The sequence below is a fragment of the Rhipicephalus sanguineus genome, chromosome 3, assembly GCF_013339695.2.
Source record: "Rhipicephalus sanguineus isolate Rsan-2018 chromosome 3, BIME_Rsan_1.4, whole genome shotgun sequence".
Lineage (NCBI taxonomy): Eukaryota > Metazoa > Arthropoda > Arachnida > Ixodida > Ixodidae > Rhipicephalus > Rhipicephalus sanguineus.
The window spans coordinates 230,887,215-230,908,258 of NC_051178.1; the positions used below are offsets into that span (position 1 = coordinate 230,887,215).

Here is a 21,044-nt window from a genome sequence, read left to right on the forward strand (position 1 = left end):
CGGGTAGGTTTAGGGACAAAGACTCTGTGATCGGGGAACGTCCGCACAAGTTCGCGGAGGCCACGTGATTTAAAGATGTGCTAAAGGAAGCTCAAGGACAAACGTTTACTCAATGTGGATTAGTGGGTTACTCTTGCGGAGTTACAGATTATGTGATAAATTATAGCCCGATTTGAAGCTTTGTAAAGCAACAAAACATACAAAAACGGACAACGGGCGTCGCCACCACCTGAAGATTCTCGAACGAACTTAACGTGTGACGTCGCAAAAATACTTTGGTAGATAGTTAGTGAGACAGTAGTTGATTCTGTGTGAGGAAATTTGCGAAAGAAGTTTGAGAAAACTATCGTTACGTCGTTGTGCGCAGGTGAGTGCCGGTGAGCATGGCGTCGTCTGGGTCGGCGACAGGAATGGCGGGTCCTCTGGTGCCGTCGCTGACGGTCACCCCGCCGTCGGCTACAGGCACGGGCTCTCGCCGCTCCTCGGTGTGGGAGGGTCCGCGCCGTCCTTCAGCCTGGGAGCGCCGCTCGTCCGTCTTTGTCGACGCCGTGGTGGCCGAAGACCTCGTCGCCTGCCACGACGAGGACGCTGGGGCCACTACCTTAGTACAGAAGCAGCAGGTGAGGGTGCGAACAACGCGCAGGCCTGCGCACGGATCTCGGTTTGATGGACCAAGCTATATCGCAGCCCCTTCCCCTGGCTACATTTGCTTCTATTATTAGAATGTCGACCCTAGCTGTCGTCGCACCGGAAATCAATTAAGGCCCTAATGAACTTTCGGTTGGCAGTGGTCTTAGACTGGCTGTAGCACTCCCGTTCAGCACCTTAGTTGTTTTTGTTCTCGCACACCTAATGTTTTCTCCGCTCTTCTTTCCATCTTTCTTTCCCGCTCCCTCTAGTGTAGGGTAGCAAACCGGTTATTATAATTCTGGTTGACCTCCTTCCCTTTCCCTCATTTTTTATCTCTTTCCCTCTCTCTGCGTTGGCGTGTTGGTTCGTTTCGTTTTTCAGGTTATCTACGTGGTGGCCTTGTCTATAGGAGACACCGAGAAATGAAAAGGTGCAACAGATTATAAGATGGATTATTAATTATTAGTTTGCGATACGTCTCAAATTCATTTCGTGCACAGCATATATTAGACCACCTGCTGCCATGCACCAGGTACTTTAGTACAAACTGGTTAAAAATATTAACGATCATTTTTTTCTTTTTTTTTTGCGCTAGAATATACGGAAGCTTTTGATTGTCGAGCAGTCTTCTATGCGTCCCCTTCTTTTCCGGACCCTCCTTAGCGCAAAAAAAAAAAGAAAAACACTTCAAGGGTAGCATCTTGGTGTAGAAATCGAAAACGTTCTCCACCATGCACTTGCCGCGTGCTTTTCAAGGCAGTAGGCATTGACTAAGGATGCAAACAAATAAGGACAACTCCGATAAAAATCATAAGCATCGAAACGCCATGAGTTCTCTGCCACCCACCCCTTCCTCTCTGTGCTCAAACCTATGTATAAGAATCGTAAATGAATATCAAGGATAGCTATGATGCTGTTTTCTACGTTTCTATCCATCTCCGTCAAATTTTTTCCGTATGTATGTATGTATGTATGTATGTATGTATGTATGTATGTATGTATGTATGTATGTATGTATGTATGTATGTATGTATGTATGTGTGTGTGTGTGTGTATGTATGTATGTATGTACGCATGTAAACACACTTGCGATATCAGTTCTACAATTTAGCTTCCCGGCCGTTCCGTGGTAGTGGCGCCAGTGCCCAGTATAGGATGTTCGTAACTTACATGAATTCCAAATTACCAGCAATGAGGTGGTTTGAGATTTGACGCGGTAAATGGCACTAACGAGAGCGGCCTACATGAAATAAATATTGTTCATCTCGCCGCCTTTCCATGGGAGTAGTAACAGCGTAGGCTGGCTTTCACAGGGGGTTCGTCCTTTCCTGCTGCCAAAAGCCTGTAGTACGTATCCTTGCTGTAAATGCGCTGCCTTGCCATGGAAGACCTTGAAAAAGAAAAGAAAAAGAAGGGCACCAACTGTTACACCAAGGTACAAGTACACAAAACACTTTCGTCGCTTTTCAACTGACACGCACAATAGCGCTATAACAGCCATTTCGCAGAGGAGACATTGCATAAAGCTCCGAGCGGAGCAGCGGAAGATTTCATCGCGTATTCGGATTTCTTAGATGCCTACCTTACATGCAGTAAGACTGCACAAACGAGTTTCGCCTTCGTTATTAGGCTCTCGAAACGCAGGTTCGCTTTCATAAATCGTATTCTTTACGTTTATGTTGAGTTTTATAAGGGTTTGAGCAATATTGAGCAACCATGCTCGGTAAACACCGATTGCGAACGTTGAAACGGGAAACATTTTATGCCTCGACTGCGTGAACTGGGTGTTTGAATTGTTATTTACCAGCGTTGTTTTCTTAATGTATCGTGCATCGTAATAATCGTCTCTTGGAAAATTAGGCAGAAACTTTCGAGAATTTTCGTCATTGTAAATAAATTGGTCGAACGTTTTTAAAGTGCTGTTCGTTTGATAAGAAGAACGATGCGCTTGAAGGCGTACATTGGTCGCAGCGAGGACGTTTTGTAAAAAGCGGTTGTCGTTCCAACGTACAGTTTCGTATAGAACACAGGTCGAATTCACAATACTTTTTCTGTACTGATTTTTGCTATTGGCCGGCCGACTTAGCTAATGATGTTTACAGCATCAAGATTGGCTGAAATGTTCTCCTAAGAACATTTTTAACGTAATACATTTTTTTGCGAATACGTAGCCTTTATAGAATACGTAGTCTTTTATAGAATTTAATGTTAGAAGAAGAGCCTTAGTGCAATTTTTAGTGCAATACAAAGATAATAAATCAGATAAATATTTTGTTCGTATTGTTATTATCAACCGATGTTCTTGGGCACCTGTTTCTTGTGCTTCTTTCGTGTTTGAGCAGCATTTTTTTATGCAAACATACTGTCGCAGTTAGAGTGTGGCATTTAAGAAAGAATTTGCAAGTGCCTAATGATTGGCTGTGACAACACGTTGGCGAGCTTTTATGTTATCTTTGGACATTTTGTTTGTACGAATGTATGTGTTTTCTGGACTTCTCTGCTGAATGGACATTTTTTGTATTGGAGAACTGGGGCTACAAGTAGATGAGTGTTCGTCTATGTGCCTATTTGCATAGCGTTCTGCTTGTTCACTACTTTGCGATGGTAACTATTAACTAAGGGAAGAGGAGTAGTCGGCTCCGCATCCACACATCGGAACCGACCTCTCCTCACATACATTTAATGAGCAGAAAAGAGGGCTATCTTTCCACAGCAAGCCACAGCAGTAGCCATTTTGGCTTCGCAATGCTTTAGCATGGTATTCAATCGTACATAGGTGCAGAATGGCGCGAATATCAAAAACAACATTGTGACTTGTGAGGCAACTTGCGCATTGTGCATAAGGGTTCGGTTTCATTACATGGTTTTAGAAAATAAAAACGATAGAGCTTCGCGTACATGGACAGACATAAAGGATGTGTTCTGCCTGAAGTTTTGCTTATTACTTACGGTGCGTACCACCCCAAAGCAACAAAGGGGCTGTACAATGCAATAGTCAGATTAGAGCAGGAGGGATATAGGAAGGCTATGGATGAATTTGGCTCAGCTGGTGTTTTGTGGTACGCACACAAATCACAGTAAAAACGAGCGGTCTTTTGTTTGTTTTTTACTGTATTGCGCTACCCCCCCCCCCTTCTTGAATGTGATTTCGGCGGCAGAAGCATCAAACCTGCTACAATATGCTAAGTACGAGAACGGCACAGTTGTCATTGCGGTGGGTAATTGAAGTTTTGTTTGGAGGGCACGTAGAAAACGAACATGTTTTAGATTGAGCGGGACTTGACGACATTTAGTCAGCGTTGTGAAAAGGTGCCAAGCGTCTCATCGCAATGGCTTGCACGGAAGAAATTTGCATCAGCGTTGTGGAAAACGCGCCAAACGTCTTAGCTCGCTTGCTTGCACCAGGGACATTCTGAAAGTCGTCCTATTACACTTGATGACGCAATCTCACGGCAGGATGGCCTGCTTTCCAGATTGCTTAGTGCACTTGTTCCAGATAAGTTCATTATATAAAAAACGTGCATCATCAGGTGAGTACGCGTGCTACTACTGGCCTCTTCATGACCTGCGAAATAGATACCTCTTAAGTCACTTAAAGAAAATACGGGCACAAAAAAAAGAAAGCCTCTGTTGTGTGTTGTGTAGTGTTAGAACATTGGTCTTCGGTGCTAGAGCCCTAGAGGATGGAAAGAAACGCGAACATGCGGCATCTACATTATGTGCTGTTTCGCATTTATTTTCAAACGGCTGCAGCCTGAATGGTGATAAAAATCCTCTACAGCCATCCATGATACGATCATGAACAATCCAGCATCTTTTCATTGCCACCAAGGTCAGAGCGTGATGAAAACAGCCCGCAGCGCTGTTCGCATTTCTTTCCGTCCCCACTGTACACATCCAGCCATCGCAACATACTTAACACATTTATTGACGCCACTCGTATGCGCGTGCGTGCACATATGTATTAACCGCGTCCGGTTTTGTAGGTGTGAAAGACCCAGCAGATTGGTAGGTCCAAATGACGGGGTAGTAGACCAATAAATGCCACATGCATTTGATGAGATTTCTTTCGATGCTGTTTGTAATGCAGGTGGGCATATACGGATGGCGTAAGCGCTGTCTCTACCTGCTGGTCACGCTGCTGTTCGCCATGGTCATCATGAACGTGGCGCTGACGGTCTGGGTGCTCAGGGTGCTCGACTTCTCGCTGGTGAGTGAGCTGTGCGTGCCTTCTCCAATAAAAGCTGCACTTCCCATTTCTGCTAGCTGCAGCACCAACGAGAGTGCCATGTTAAGGCTGGAGACGTAATTCGCTTCAGGCAGGATAATACGACTGATTATTTTGCAGGGAAAGATATTTCAGACTAACTAGTGCATGTAGCCCCACGTTACAGTCTGATTCTGCGCTTTGATGGTTAAGGCTGCAATGTGAATTCTAACGCTGGCCTTATACGATCGAGAAGAGGAGAAAAAAATATTAATTTCTTGGTTAAAAGTGAATTTACGCCCACAGTACGATTATCCGTCGTTCACTGCGGTTCCGCTGCTTATTAGGAACGCAATCATGTGCTCCTACCTCCTAATACACCAGTTTATTCATCGATGTATTATAATTTGTCATTTAAAGGACAGCGTCGAACGTCAGAGCACGTATCGAGTTTCTGCACTTGCGGCGAGCCATACTAAAGTAGAGTGCAGATATACAAATGCTGCACACCTTTCTGCACTCTAGGATACACATGAAATAGTGTTAGATGTTGTTTTCACATTTTCACTCCAGCTTTCTTGTTTATACAAACGGCGCAATAATATTTTCAGCGCACTTTTGTCCTAACCTGTATTTACTCGGCCTTTGTTTGTCCGTCAGGATGGCATGGGCCGACTACGCATCGTGGAGCGTGGTGTACGGCTCGAAGGAGAAGCAGAGTTCCTGAATTCTCTATACGCCGCGCAAATACGATCAAGGAGGGTGAGTTCATGGCACTGAAAAAGGTCGCGCTGCGAGACACTTTCGCGTTTATGCTTGAACTACCGGCAATATGCGCAAGGCAATAAATACCTGCCGTTCGTATAGGCCTCATAAATAACCTACACACTGATGAAAAAGGCCGAGTTGACAAAGCGATTTTGTGGTTGTCACATCTCTGATTTCGTTTCCGAATGCTGTTGAACATAGAAAACTCCGGTTGTGCGTACTAAGTATTATGGGGGCATCAGTTCAGTAAACGCATTCCAATGTTTAGCATTGCGCCTTCCAAAAAGGAAAATGAGTATTGAAGTTGTATTACCAAGAGCACATCAACATAGCTGTCAATGGGTGAATGGGTGTCAATGGGTAGGGGCTAGTTTTGAGTATTTCAGACGAATATCGCTGCAGAATAGTGGGTGAGCCTTCAAGCTGCGCGCATGGAAAACAAAGGAAACATTGTTATCGTGTTATACGTATCAGTTATGTGAGAATCTGAGAAATTTAAGCAAGGACGTTGCCGACGCTCTTATAGTCCTCGTCATCTCCGGCGGCGTTCAATTTGGACACCTGAAAGACCTCTCAACATGCAGTGAACTTCTGTGGGTTCTTTAAATTACGTTGCGTTTTAGGGTAAATTATAAGCTCGCAATCTCCACAGACGCCTGCTAGTGCTCGCCGTTTCCTGAACTCCAAAACTTAGTTGCGGGTCCGTTTCAACAAACCGCCCATTCGCATCTCTCCTTGTGTCCGCTTGCCCCTTCAAATACCCACGCACACAATCTCCTCTACGCAAACTTACCGAGCGCAACGACGCGGGCTCATTTCTCAGCGGCACACTTACGCAGTTCCTATATGCGCGAAACCATCGACTAAACACGCCCGCAGAAAACGCTTCGTTCGAACCGCCTGCTTCCCGCATGATTGTGAGGTCCGCGCTTATTCCTTCATGCTTTTATATCCCGAGGGAGGAAACGAAGAGGACTAACATATCGGAAGGGATGGCGGAGAGGGGGCGCATTTCCAACTCGCGCCTAACAAGAACCGTTGCCGATGTAGACCGTGGGGCAAACCACTCGTGTCCACGACGCATGTAGGGCGGTGGAAGGCGAATGGTCCTCCGCGGCAAGCCGCCGTCGAAGCCCTCCATCACATCCTCACCCCGTCTTCCGCGCACCCATGGACCGTACGCATTTGGTTCGACTCGTAGGCGTTAATGGTATGCCACGATCATCACCGGTTACCTGTTGTATGGTCGCGGGACGCACGTGCGAGAGAAGCGGGAGGGAACTCCATCCACATAGACGGAGGAGGAGAGAGCACCGCGTGGTGGCGCCGTTAATAATGGCTGGCACGCAATCAGTGGGGTCTCATTAAGCCTACGACACGGGGCACCTCGCGCAAGCTTCATTAAGCCCTTAACCTGCGGGTGTTGCCTACGTGCGTGCGTTTTTGCGGGAGTGCGCACTCTTATGTCTCCAGTCGGTGCTGTTTGGTAACGACCGTCCTGCGTTCGGGAATATGTTCGGTGGATAGGCGGGCTTTCGACAAGCACCCGGGTGATCGCGTGTCTTGTTTTCTGTTTGCTAGAGCACGTGTGCGCGTGGCTTGTTTGAGCGTGTTGACCACTGCGTACACTCTTTATCTTTTTATATCGCGGTCTATATCGGAACAGGTCACTGAGTGCACTAAACCAAGTATAAAACCTGAGAGTGGAAGATAAGTTGTACGAAGTATCGAATGTACATACGAAGCCTCTAATGCGCACTTATGCAGGTGCACTCGTGTGTGTTATACTTGCTGCCGTGCATACTCCGAACAGACGCATCGCGTTTAGTTCCTGGGACGCAGCTAAATAGAAGTCGATAGCTACACGTGTGTAAGATGGGACAGGAAGTAAGATTTTTTTCACGTCATTGAAGCAGGAAATTTTGCGTTAGGAAAGTTAACTGCATGGCTGAGAGCGAATGTATGCCGTAACTTTATGAACACAGGGTGTTAAACAGTGAACTGACGTCCCATACTTCCTTAGCAGCCGCTTTTTTTTTAAACCGCATTGTTTTACGTTACTGGAAGTTGTCGAATAATCAACGTCACTGGAACTGACGTTTCGGCGTGTTCTCTCGTCGAAAGTCTCTTTGTCGTCCCCTCATCAAAATGTCCCCGACAGGACCCTTTGTCGAAATGTTGGCAAAATCCTTTCCCGAAACTCCAGCGACATTTGTTGTGAGCAACTTCTTATCACTTCGAGAGGTACTTTTCTTTGGTGAACTGCTGTATTTTTGCACGTTAATGACCAATGTGCTCAAACCATCCTTTCATTTACAGGAACAACCCCTCAACATAGAGTCTTCCAAGAACATTACGCTCAATGCCAGAAATAACCAAGGGCAGATTTCTAATAGACTTTTTATAGGTGAGCACATTCAATCTCTAACCTGCTATCCGTGATTATCAACATTATGAGGGAATAATTTGAAATCAACTTTTTGTGCAATCTTCTTTCTCGAAACGTACTCATTTTACAATAAGATGTATGAAGAATCAGCATACGTGCGCAGCCATAACGAATGTCCTTAGTTATGCAGATGAGGCTGCCTAACAGTTTCTCTAGTTATTTGCATGATAACAAATGGAACTATCATTTCTAAAAATCACAGTTTTTAGGTGTTTAGCACAGGGGAATAATTTTGTTACTGTCACAGTAATCTCTCAACTTTACGGGCGTCATCTTGACCGCGCACTTCGCAGTTTCGTTGCGACGTTAAGCGGTTGTTGGCCTCCAAACAGTAACAAAAAAACTGCAAATCAATTCTGTGCGAATCCTCAATGCGGTGTATCATTTATAAACCGTAGAAACTAATCGAGACGTGTGTGACACGTTGGTTAAGCGCGAACCCGCGTGGATTTCGGCAACCTTCACCTGATAAAGCGAAGTCTACCCGCATGCGCGCATCGAACCCACGACCAGCGAATTTATATGTCGCCTAATCGCTGCACAATTATATCTCGATTCACTGATTTATTTTTCCCACTGACCTCAAGAAGGCAGTAGATCACAGAACTGTAGGGCCGACAGCTTAGGCTGTAGTTGAGGCCCATAATCGCGTATATATTGGCAGTCTTCGTTTGCTTCGTGCCACCCTCAGGCGCATGAAATATGTTGTACTCACTTTCAAGTAGTACTAGGTTTTGAGTGTGTCGCAAACCAAACACCCAACTAAGAAATAAATTGTACCATAAAGAAGAAAACAAGGGAGAGGGAAATTGAGTACGTCAGCACGTACTTCGTAATCATGTCTTTTCGGTATTCATCTAAAGACCTTTCATCTAAAGAATTAAATTATCTCTGGTACACGTGCATAGTATAGTGCTACTTCGTATACTGTTTTTATCGACTGTATGTTTTTTATGCTGTGTATGATTTCCACGAGGCTGTCTTCCTGCTGATATCGCTCTGATGTGGTTCACGTGGCACTTTTGATGACAGTGATTTGGACGATGCTGGGTATATAAGCAGCATTTTTTTCCAATAAAATTTTAGTTGTGAGTACAGCGCACGTCCTGTGTTTTCTCGTCCTTGTATTCGTTCTAGCGCTGCCCCATACACTTCACTATGAAGTTCATGATATTACGTTAAGTTTGATATTATATGCGCTGAAGTGTAGAGCATAAGTGACGTGGTCAACGAATCTATAAGGAGCGTGCGCTAGAGGCATCGCTTACCGTTCTTTTACTTAGCGATTTTGCAGGGTAACCGAAGCAAACACACAAACAAAAAAGTATCTGTGTTTTGTTGGCAAGCATGTTACTTGCGTCCGCAACACAATATACCTACTGTCGTGTCCATTGCAGGAAATTCAATCGTTGAAGCCTTCGCCGACGAGTTTAGAGTTCGTGACTCTAGGGGAAAGCTGTTATTTCGGGCTGCCGATGACGAAGTTACAGTGGCAGCTGACTCTCTAAAAGTCACTGGTAAGGATTTCCACACGCCTTTTTTCTCTATTGAAAAGATAGGAGTTAGGTAGCGTTCATGGTTTTTGTTCATACTGACGGCTACGAGCGAGATGGCAGCTTGTTTAGCGAAAGGGAGATGACCATGCAAAAATCAAGCACCGAAATACCGAATAAAGTGCAATAAAACATCCGGGCATCGCTCAGCTCAAATTTCCTCCACAAAGCGCGCATTAAAAGCAAAAATTTTGATTATACTTCACTCACCTCCAGAAACATGTTCTACCGTGTGATGCAGCGAATAGCGGACCTCGCTAACGTTACCTGTTTCTTTTTTTTAATTATTCCGCTTGAAAACATATGCCGTCCATTGCAAAGCCAGGAAGCTCCATGTCAATAGCCTGTACCTTCCATTGACGTCGAAGCTACAGCGACATGGAGCACTACAGAGCACTCAACTGAGTTATTAAAAAAAGAACAGTTTAAGTTTTTTTTTATATTACGTTGAATAGGCTCTTCTAAAGGCATGCTGTCAGTCATTGTTTGCGTAAGAACGCTGCACAGGAAATGACTGTGTTAACTTGATATTTTTACCGATGCGACTTTCCTTGTGCAAAAGCCGTTGTTTATTTGACAATGAGTGGTCTGTGCTTTATTTTTATGAAGGCGATAGATACATAGGTAACGGTTATATATCGAACCGCCGTAAGCCAGTAAGTGACTCGGAGCGCAAGTCTTTATTTAAGCGGGAATGTTGCTTTGTCGAACCCACAAGAAGACGAGGCCGTAAAGTAAGCTACATATTTATACTCCGTTGAGTACATCAGTGACAGGGTGATTTGAAAGCTCAGCGAGAACTACACGCTCCGCTACTACTCTTCTTTTTCAGGTCCTGGAGGCGTAAGGTTCGACGGATCGGTGCAGACACCGTTAGTTCGCTCCGAGACGTTCAAGCAGCTAAAGTAAGTGCATTTGCAACAGTAGTAGCCTAATTATGCATTTCACACTCATTCATCAAGAAGAAAAGAAAACATCACTTGCTTAACGCCATATCCAGTTTGCTTTGCGTGGATTGAAAGTGGCAAACAAATCACGCATTCTACTGGAAACATTCATTTGATGAAAGAAAGACAATGTATAAAAAAAAATTACACCATCTCCCGCTAAAGGGGACCATGAGGCGATGCGAAGCCGGAGCACTTGCACGATCGCGTTCCGTTGGCGTTCCTTGGGCATGCTACCGACCTCGCGTCGTGGAACACGAAGAGGGACGCTACGCGCGTCGTATCTTCCATCTAGCCTGGCCGTTAATTCTCACAGGGCGAGCGGGGAACGCAGCCGACAGGCGGGCGAGAGGGGGGCAGCGTAGGAGAGGAGAGAGAAGGGGAAGGGGACGCGCATGCGCTCGAGCTCATCGCGGCGTTGCGCAGGAGAGAATTTCGGCATGTCTAGCCCGCGTTTCAGAGGAAGAGTGGAAAGGGGGAGGGGAGAGGGGTATGGGAGAGGGGGAGAGGGAAGGTGGAGGGGAAAGTGGAGAGGGGAGGGGAGAGAGTGAGTGGAGAGGAGGTGTGTGGAGAGGGTATGCGCATGCGCAGTAAGGCTGGTCACGCCGCACACCACCACCACCGCCGGATTGAACTCCGCCTTAAGATACTTCGCATCCAGTAAGGCGCATCCACGTAAAACGGACGTTTCTTTGTGTGCAGTAGCGTTCACTGACATCTGACGGAGCGGCTATTGAATGACGTCATGCATGAATACCATACGTTACGCGTGGCTGATGCAGAGGAGATTGTCAGACTTGAGATGTTAGTCACACTTGTGAAATGCAAGGCAAAATTGTTAGAAAAAAACGCATGCACAAGCGTTTATTATTAATAATGTCAACGCATACTTTCTTTTAGGCTCGAGTCGCCTACCCGAAGGCTAAAGGTGGAAGCGCCGCAAGGCGTTCTTGTGGAGTCAAAAGCCGGAGACATCAGTGTCGCCTGTCACCGGAACCTTACTCTCCAGTCAAGACAAGGCGAGGTAAACACTACGATGACGCGCAGTGATTTTCAAGCTAGTGAACTCAGTACAGCCTTAGGGAAACGTTGCCATGAATATTCTCATTGCGTAGAAAAGAAAATCCCGGCTGATTCTGTGTTGGCAGCGCGGACATTTCTGTAAATGTTTGGTCAAGAGATCACGCCTAAGATACATTTGGAATTTTACGTTCATAAGTGCAGCTCTGCTGCTTCACATAATGAGTACTCTTGCATCTGACAAAAAAAAACTATAAAAAATGTGAAACGTACAATGCACGCAGAAGAAGGCCCTGTACATTTCACAAGTTGGTCAGTTACCAATATCCAGTTTTGATTAAAAGGAAAGGACTGTTCATAATTTTTCCAAGACAGTTATAACATAATTGCTGGAGTTTAGCGTCCCAAAACCACGGTGTGATTACGAGGGACACCGTTGTGGATGGCTTTGAAAATGTCGGTCACCTGGGGTTCTTTAAAGTGCACCTAAATCCAAGCACGTGGGCCTCAAGAATTTTCGCATCCTTCTCAAGTGCGGCAAATCACCTCTCTGTAACCATTTAATGGCTAATAAATGTTTTGACCACCACCAATCTCTCCCGCGACCCTCGGGTCAGCAGTCGAGCACCATAACCACTAGGCCACCGTGGCGGGTTTTAGGAAAGTTGCGAAAACCTAAGAGGACACTAAAGAGAAACGTATGTTCTGCCGTAATATTCGTTGCCGCGCTAAATGAATTACAAGTGCGTAACATTATACCTTTCTTTGGCTGTTTCGTTTTTTCTTTCATCACAGATCTTCCTAGACTCGGAACGCATCGTGTTCCAGAACCTCAAGACTCCGCTGCCGGCGCTATCGGGGAGCCCTTACAAGAACGTGTTTCAGCTTTGTGTCTGTCAGACTGGTGTGTTGTTCCTGTCCGAGCCGGATGGACAGTGTCGAGCGGACGACAGCGTCTGCAAGTGAACAAACCTCAGCCAACCCAGAACTGTGTACGCCAAGATCAAGCTTACGCGCTAGCGATCGAGCTTAGAGAATGTGCATGCCGCATATTAGCACGCAGCGAGTACCCGAGTGGAAGAAGAACAACAACCAGGGTGATAAGATGTTCAGGAACATCGTCGTGAACCACGTCGGGGCTTCAAAAGCAGGAGACCTGCCCAGCGTTTGAATTCTACTCCGAACTGTGCCGAGTTAGATGCGCCAACGAAATGAGTTCGTATGCTCAGCGTGCAGTTACCGATGTGTCAAAATAATGATCTGTGAAGAAAGACAGTTGTTAGATGCGCATTATTCGCAGTTAATACACATATTTTCTACGGCGCAGGGAGGGCTGGCTGACTAACATCAGTAAGGCTCTTGTTGACGTAAACGTGTGGTTCTGATACGAAAATTTTTATGTTGGTTACATCAAGGCAATGTGTTGTGCTGGCGTTACACTGCGTTTATATGAATAGCAGGTTTCATATGTATTGGAGGACAATGGAAACGAAGCTTAATATCAGCTGATAATCAGTGCATCATGGCACGGCTAAGGAGAGCGGATATCAGATATACCACGTCTTGAATAAAACAAGACAACTTATTCGAACGAATATTCACAACAATAACTAAAGCGGGGAACGAATAGTGAGTTAGGTAAATGACGTTAGAGCATGAATAACGAGAGACAACAACCGATGAAAGTCAGAGATGTTAAACAGGTGAATCGTCCGGTTCATTACGTAGAGCCCTACACGGCTCAAAACTACACGGCTCAAAACACGGCTTAAGCGGGCATCTCGCGGGAGTGCGGACGAACAAAATTATAATATAATTTTATTCTCGCTGTTCGGGAAAGGTCAATTTCGCACAGTTCCGCGAGTGAACTGTTTTTCGTTAGAGAGCTTCAACGTTAAAAAGTAGAACGGTGAGTATGCTTGTTGCCTGAAGATTGTTGCCTTATGCGTCACATTGAGCGTCTGTAAATAAATGTATCCCAATCATTGTTTACGAAGGGAGTCTCCTGGTTTTATTTTGCATCCTGTCCCTTCGGAAGGAACAGGATGCAACGGTGCGCCTCGCAACGTCCTAAGCTGTATTCCCAAGTGTGTCCTGTCCTCTTTTTTTACAGCAGTGTTGTACGGCACACCTCCTTAATTTCTTTGTGTCGCTATCCGTATGCGAAAACATATAGTGTCGTCTAGAGAGCACTGGAAGAACTGACTTTAATGCGTTAGTTTTTCCACAGCTCCCTAAAGGGGATCAGGCGCTTAATCAATTCAAATGTATATTTGAAGCATTAAACTGATAATACATTACAGATGCCCTCTATAGGGAGCGGTGGAAGAATTAACGCGCTAAAGTGATAAAAAGTAGTAAGTACGTGTTTCGCCACGTCAGTCGAGTCTATAGGCGCTACTTTGGTACTGTCGTCCTTAGAACGTGCGTGGTGACCGCGCATTATGAGATCGCCGAGGAGCAGCGCGCTTATGAGGAATAGCGATGAGAGCAGAGACGGGAGTGCGCCCGTCAGCTCCGCTGGTCAACCTCTTTCACATAGCGGAATGGCCTCGAATTTTCTTGTTTTCGTCCGCGTCTTCAACGTGCTTTAAATGTGAGCCGAACTTATCCCACATTTCACTCAGGAGCGTTCTCATGGAACCAGTGTTGTTTTAGAAAGAAAGAAACTAAATTACCGTATACAGTTGAAAACCATCTACAAAAGCGTAAGCGTACGTTGATGAGAGTTCCCCCGTACTTCATCTGCAGCCACCGAACTGGCTGCACTACGGGCTGCTCTTAATTACATCGTAGACCAGACAGCCGAGTCTTGGGTCATCTTCACCGACTCAAGATCGGCGCTGCAGTCTCTGAAGTCCCCAAGCACGCAGGAACAGCTCGTAATGGACATCAAACGTCTATGCAAGAAAGCCTGCGAACTGAATCACCGCATTGTTCTACAGTGGATACCTGCCCACTGCGGAATACAAGGCAACGTCCAGGCTGATGACACTGCCAAAGCTGGACATGACGCCTCGAGAGAAAAGGTTGAAATACCTTTCTCGAGAAAAGACGCGGCGACACTCGTATCGGCACATGCTTGGCGCTTCCAGCGATCCCTCTGGACAGATGCTAGTCACTAGTATGGGCCTCTCTACAAAATTGATCCATCTTGCGACTTCGATATGCCGCGAGACTTTAACACACAAGAGGAAGCATGCTTGCACCGCATCAGATTAAACGTCGCCTACACTCATTACTTCAAGAGCAAAATCAAGCTGTCGGACTCACCATTCTGCGTTCAATGTAACGTCACAGAAAACCTGAAACACGTTCTCTGCGAATGCAGGCGATACGCAACAGAAATACGATCTCGGAAGGCGGCCTTGCACCTTCAACGGGACTCGTGTTTAGAACTGCGGCACATTCTGGGCCCATGGCAAAACAGCACCTGTGCGTTACGCGCAACGAAAGCGCTGCTGACTTTCTTGCGGACCACAAGCCTGACCGAAACTTTGTAAACAGTGCAGCCTATGTATGTGTGGTTATCAGTCTATATATCATAATCATCACCCAGCACCTGGAGTAGCATGTCAGGCGAATAGCTAGGCAAACATCTCCAGCTTTTCATTAAAACATTTCTCTCTATCTTATACTTCATGTTATACCAGTTGGTTCTGTATTCACTCCGTCTCCATGGGAAGTTGGCTACCCTTGTTTCTGATAGAAAGCGAGGGAAAGATGGTTGCCAAATTCTTCATGACGAAACGAGCACAGAAAGAAAGTACCGATATATACGGCTGTAAAATTACACAACATGCAGTCGCTGGTGCTACACACTCTTATGAGAAAGTTATTCTATACGCCATCGCGCAATAGGAAACATCACCACTCGCTCTCTCAGCGCATTGTGTCGCCTATATAGGAGCGCAGCGCGTTCGCTATTGCTCACAGGCGCAGAAAGCGGCCCAGCGAGAGTGGAGGCAATAGGCCCGGCGCGTTGATCAAAAAATGATGCCGTTTACGACGAGTGGAATCCGATTACGGCGAAACATTTTTCTGCGCTCCCCTACAGTTGCCCGCCGCCGCTATTCAGCGGCCCTCGAAACGGCGCGTCGCCCACCGCTGCGCCTGGCTCCATTCCCCGCGCGGCAGTTGTTGCCGTTTTGCGCCGGTATCACATTGGTGTAGTCACGCTGGAATGCGCTGGCTGCGGCGTATAGGCGAGCGCGGATTCGCGAGTCGGCGCGCAGCAGCAGAGCTACGGGCTGCAATCGGACGCGCAGCCATACGCTTTCTGTCCATTTGTTGTGTCAGTCGTGCGCAGACTATTTGTAACTCTAAAGTTGCTGGTCCTATAAAGCCTGGCTGCCATTCATATACAGCACCCAAAACAGCCTCTGATATGGCAATTACATCCGTGGCTTGCGCTATCTTATTTGTTTGCAGAATTTGTGCCATAAAATAGTTGGAAAAATAAATTAAGGTGAAAGAGAATAAACTTTCACGATGTTTGATCGGTGATTTGCATGAACTCTACTCAAGGTGCCTGGTGGTAGTCTAAATACACGGATACCGCACAGATATCACACAGATGGACAAACGGCAAGCCTACTAAAGCTGTTCATAACTGGTCGTAAAAACATTTCGGGCTAAGCAGGAAGATGTATCGTGTAAACACAGGAATCCACCTGATACCACATTAACGTTGCGTTTAGCATTTTTGTCTTCTCGCAGTAGCGCTCCGTTTTTGTCCAGCTTTCAGTAAATCCGGCACCGACAGGAGCTTACTCATGTTTCCTGTAGGAGCACTACGACGGCACTTTCTTCGGAGTGACAAAAAACCCCTTCGCTCGGGTTTTAAGTATACATTAAATTCAATATTAATCGCAGTTTTATTGTACGGACATCATATCTCGCTGGCATGCAGATAATATTGTCACAGTGCAGTGACGGTGAAAAAGGCTGCAGTCACGCTGGTAGTGACGAAACTCCTTATTAGGCTAACTTGTGCCCAGAAAATCAAAACTCATAGCAATACGCGCTATAGGCATAGAGTAATATAAAAAAGGTTAAGAGAGGACACTCCCGTAGGCCCCTGCGGCTAATATGGGTACGCAGCGCACCAAACGGAAGTGGGGAATCCTAACAGCCGCCTCAGAGATCAAAAATCGCAAAAAAAAATTTAAAATGCCGATCTCAGAGGCCATTATTTAGCTATAGGTAAAATTACACGGCCCCCGAGACCACTTCTGTTCGTGTGATTGTCTCGGAGGTCATATATATATATATATATATATATATATATATATATATATATATATATATATATATATATATATATATATATATATATATATATTTCTTTTACGCGATACTTGCATGCATAAGTAGCTTCGTGTACGCCACACCGCCAGAGCGGCGAACACACAATGCCATTGTTTATGCAGACATGACAATCGTTGGGAGAGACGAAACATTTTATTTCAAGTCACATTCTCAGTAAGCACATACAAAAGATGGGTGCACTGCACAATGCAAGACAGCTGCCACATGTTGAGAAATTGCACAGTAGGAATAAATAGGCGATATTTAGAAAATTCCCACAATACAATAAAAGTGCAGAAGACAGCATTAGCATCACAGAGGAAAAGGGGATTTCAGAGTGAAAAGGGGCCACTCGATTTAAGCGAATGAAGAATATGTATGACCATCCAAACACTAACTAGCTGAACGGCAAAATAGTGCGAAAGATACGGACATACTTTGATAGTTAGCTAATGGCAACCACAACTTAAAAATTACATCTTGGAAAGGTGCAAAGGGCTACCTGTCGTCTCGCGGAATCCTGAACCACTTAGTACCACGCTCTCTCCCTATCCTGCCTTTGTTGTTGCACCACGCAGCGCAGCAGTAGCTGCCGTAGTACTTGACTCCGGACGGCATGACCTGGAAAAAGAGAAAAAAGTTTACCGTATTTTCTCTGGCCTTCGCACAAATTGTCCGACGCACTCCTCAGCGCCCTTTCGCGAAAAACAGTCCCAAGCAGTTGCCGCAGTGAAAACAAAGCAATGTGCATGAACTACTGAGGCAGTATTTAACGAGAATATTACGTCGTGGCCACGGCCAACGAACACTGTTCTCATTTCTCAAGTTCTCTCTAATTCGGCTCTTAACATAGGCGTCAAGCAAACTGCGAATACCACAAATAACGATTCTAAGCATAACTGCACTCTTTCACACATTTGCACACCCATGCAGTGAATTAGAACTGCGTGTAACGGCATTGTATGCACAAAGAAAACCTTACGACGCAAGCGGCGACTCATTTTTGGCGCCAAGAAACGATTTCTTCGCTAACGTGCTGCGCAGCATTTCAAGTTGCTATTTCTTAATGCAAAGCAATTCACGAGCATCATACGCGAAGCGTGAAGCACAAAGAAGCTTTCGGCGCTAAAACACAAAGTGCGTCAAATGTCAACTTAAAGCTGTAGAGACAAATACATTGCAAAGTCATGAAGGGAAAAAAGAACCTAATGAAGGCGTTCTTACCAAGCAGCCGCCAAGCAGAGTGACTACCCGGCAGACGATCCCAGCGAATTCCACGGAGCAGGTAGAGCCAATTTTGTATGCGTCGCCGCTCATGCCGCGTCGTCTTGCCATGCCGGCAATCCTGACCATATATGGTCATGACAGCTACCAATCGATGATTTCGAACTGTCCAATCGCAGACGATAAAGACGGATTTAGAGCCGCACTGCGAGCCAGCGGAAGCCACTGCCGCAGCCACATAGTCTGACAAAGACATGGACAAAGACAAGTAGATGTATCGTGAACCAGAAAAGGTACTGCAGTAGATAACTAGTACGCGCGTTCTCTTGGAAACAGGGAGTGACGTGCTGCTGCGGCGCACACAGCACAGTAGTCGGCCGTCGGTAATCTGATCAACGGCGGAACGCGTCATCTGTTATACATGAATCATCGAAAATTCCAGCGTTATCGCTGGTGCTCGCGTTAACTCCAGAATAAACTCGGCAACTCGTGTCGTGCGTGAAATCTTATCACAAAAGTCTAAAACAATCAAAAGGTTTGCGAAGTTTCTCAAACATTGCGGCGAGGCCTGCGCCTAGCGGTGGTAACAGTTTTGGTGGCTGAAAACCGATCAAATCGAAAACAAAGGACTAAGCACACGTGGCAATATAAGCAGTTCTGCAACTGCGCTAACATAAACAAAGGGAAAAATAGCTGGGCTTTTACGTGGCAAAACTATGATATGATTATGAGACAAAGTGCAGTGGAAGTCTCCGGATTAATTTTGACTTGGTGCCCCTTCAAATGTCCCTGAATCAATGCACAGGAATGTATTTGCATTTCACCCCATCGGGTTGAGGTATCTCAAACTAATAGTGCGGTATGTAGATAACGAAGCGATGATCCTCTCAGCAAAATACTGCGCGACTTTGCACGACGCGCAAACAGATGAATAAATAAACAACCGAGTTCCTCTCCTTATAGGCATGTAGTTGCAGCAGCGAGAGGAGTGATGTGAGGAAGAAACTGGGGCGGGGGAGGTAGAGCCTGCTCGTATCATTTTTTGGTGCTCTTTTGTTTCAAGTAGTAATAGCTACATTTTAGAATGCCGTTCATGCGGTAGAACACGGCCTTGACGGCGCTTCGCAACTCGTAATGTATAAAAATATTGTGACGGAGGCGAGAGGTCGATTTAATGGGAGTATACAAAAGTATAGCCTTACCCAAACCAAGATGGTTGAAGAATCCCCCACGTGCAAGCGATTTACGCACACCCTTCATATTCATCACTTCGGAAATCACCGCACTAGCTAGTGTTAGTATCGCTGCTTATGAATATTTCTATGGGCACTGGTGACGGGTTCTTTGAAAGGCCCCTAAACAGCCTCTGAAAAAAAAAATCACAGCATATCCACGGGGTGAATGATGATGAGTGGCGCGAAGCTCCGGAGGGAATCATTGGTAAACCGCGAAACTCTTCCGTGAAGTTCGCCCAGTACATCCTATAAAGAGTGTGAAACACCGTGTATATATTAAACATCAAACTTTTATTGTACTGTTGGTTTACGTGGTCCCTTCATTATCACCACTTTGTGATCGGTGAAATGCAGGAAAAGTGTCCGCTCCCGAGCGAAAGAGAAAGCGCGCCAAGAGCGAGCGCATTGTCTGCCTCCATCCGGCGACTCCGAACGAAAGTGAAAGCGCGCCACGAGCGAGCGCCTTTTACGATCGCACGCATCCAATGACATGCGCCATTCGCATTATACAAGCGCCATCTGTCATCTTTAAACAGGAGGTGGAGAAATAAACTTTATTGCTAATAAATGGGAGTGAGAATGGGGGAGCCATGCTGGACGGGGGGCTAGATTGGGACCCAGGGGGCTGCAACACTAGCAGACCAGTCCGCCAGCCTGGCCTGTATGTGCCAGTTTGTGCTCCTTAAGGACCTCTCCCAGGCTTCTTGTGAGGGAGATGGCTGCAGCAGCTCCTCGGGGGGGCGGGTTGTTGGCGCACCCCCATAATATGTGGTCTTGTCCTGCCTGTGCCAGGCCACAGTTAATACACTTATGCAGGTTCTCATCTTTCATTATTGCGGCCAGCCTTCTTGGGCTAAGTATACAATGAGTCTGAGCCCTTCTTAGTGTCGTTGCTTGGGCCCCGGTTAATGCTTCATTTGGCGGTGGATAAAGCTGTCTTTGTTCTCTATGCCGGCTGAACCGGTCTCTGTAGCTGAGCGCCAGGTCATTCGGGTTTGGTTCCTGGGGCCGCACCACTGCCCGGTTTGTGTTTCCTCGGGCTGTCTGGTGAGCGGCCTCATTTCCCGGGTTCCCGCAGTGGCCCGGAACCCAAACGAGCCTGATTTCTTGTTCAGGTGGTGCTAATTTTTGCAGAGCCGTGCTGTTTGTGTACCCGGCAGCATATGCCTTAATGACCGACATCGAATCCGAGAGGATGAATTTCGTGCCATCAATGGTAGTTCCAATAGCGATCGCTGTTTCTTCTGCCTCCGTAGTGGAGCCGGCCTGAATGGTTTCGGTCCGCAGTGTGCGTCCATAGCCATCAACTGCTGCAATGACGGCAACTCTAAGAAATACATGAAACGCCATCTACTGAGCAATTCATTAAACTAGAGCTCTAAGAAATACATGAAACGCCATCTACTGAGCAATTCATTAAACTATAGCTGGCTACATACTACTACTACAGAGGAGGGAACGACCCACAACCTAAGGATCTTCACCCATAAAAACGAGCGCGTTATTCGTTCCTGGCGTTTGTCGTCTTTCTAGCGCACTTCGTGACGCAAGAACGGTGATTCACGTGACGCAATTGAGGTTCATACTCTCGATTGGTCAATATACGCGAAATATCAGTTGTGAATTGTCTCCTACGCTGCTGATCCATGCAACCGCCCACCCGTATTTCCTTGTTTCGCATCAGTATCATGCGCGATCAAC

At 46.1% G+C, this 21,044-nt stretch overlaps 2 protein-coding genes across 2 annotated transcripts in view; both read left to right on the forward strand.

The window, feature by feature from the left end:
* LOC119386375 (zeta-sarcoglycan-like) overlaps nt 1-13,531 on the forward strand; it is a gene marked incomplete at its 5' end in the record, with an annotated part of 259,967 nt that extends 246,436 nt beyond the window's left edge. The window contains one exon of the mRNA XM_037653690.2: nt 12,561-13,531. The remainder of the gene's footprint in view (nt 1-12,560) is intronic.
* Nucleotides 382-12,583, forward strand: LOC119388376 (zeta-sarcoglycan). Its single transcript, XM_037656081.2, has 8 exons — nt 382-620; nt 4,721-4,840; nt 5,498-5,599; nt 7,925-8,012; nt 9,452-9,571; nt 10,440-10,512; nt 11,455-11,578; nt 12,370-12,583. The coding sequence occupies exons 1-8, from the start codon at nt 384-386 to the stop codon at nt 12,538-12,540; spliced, it is 1,035 nt and encodes a 344-aa protein (XP_037512009.1). The 5' UTR covers nt 382-383; the 3' UTR covers nt 12,541-12,583.
* Nucleotides 13,532-21,044: the final 7,513 nt, after the last annotated feature.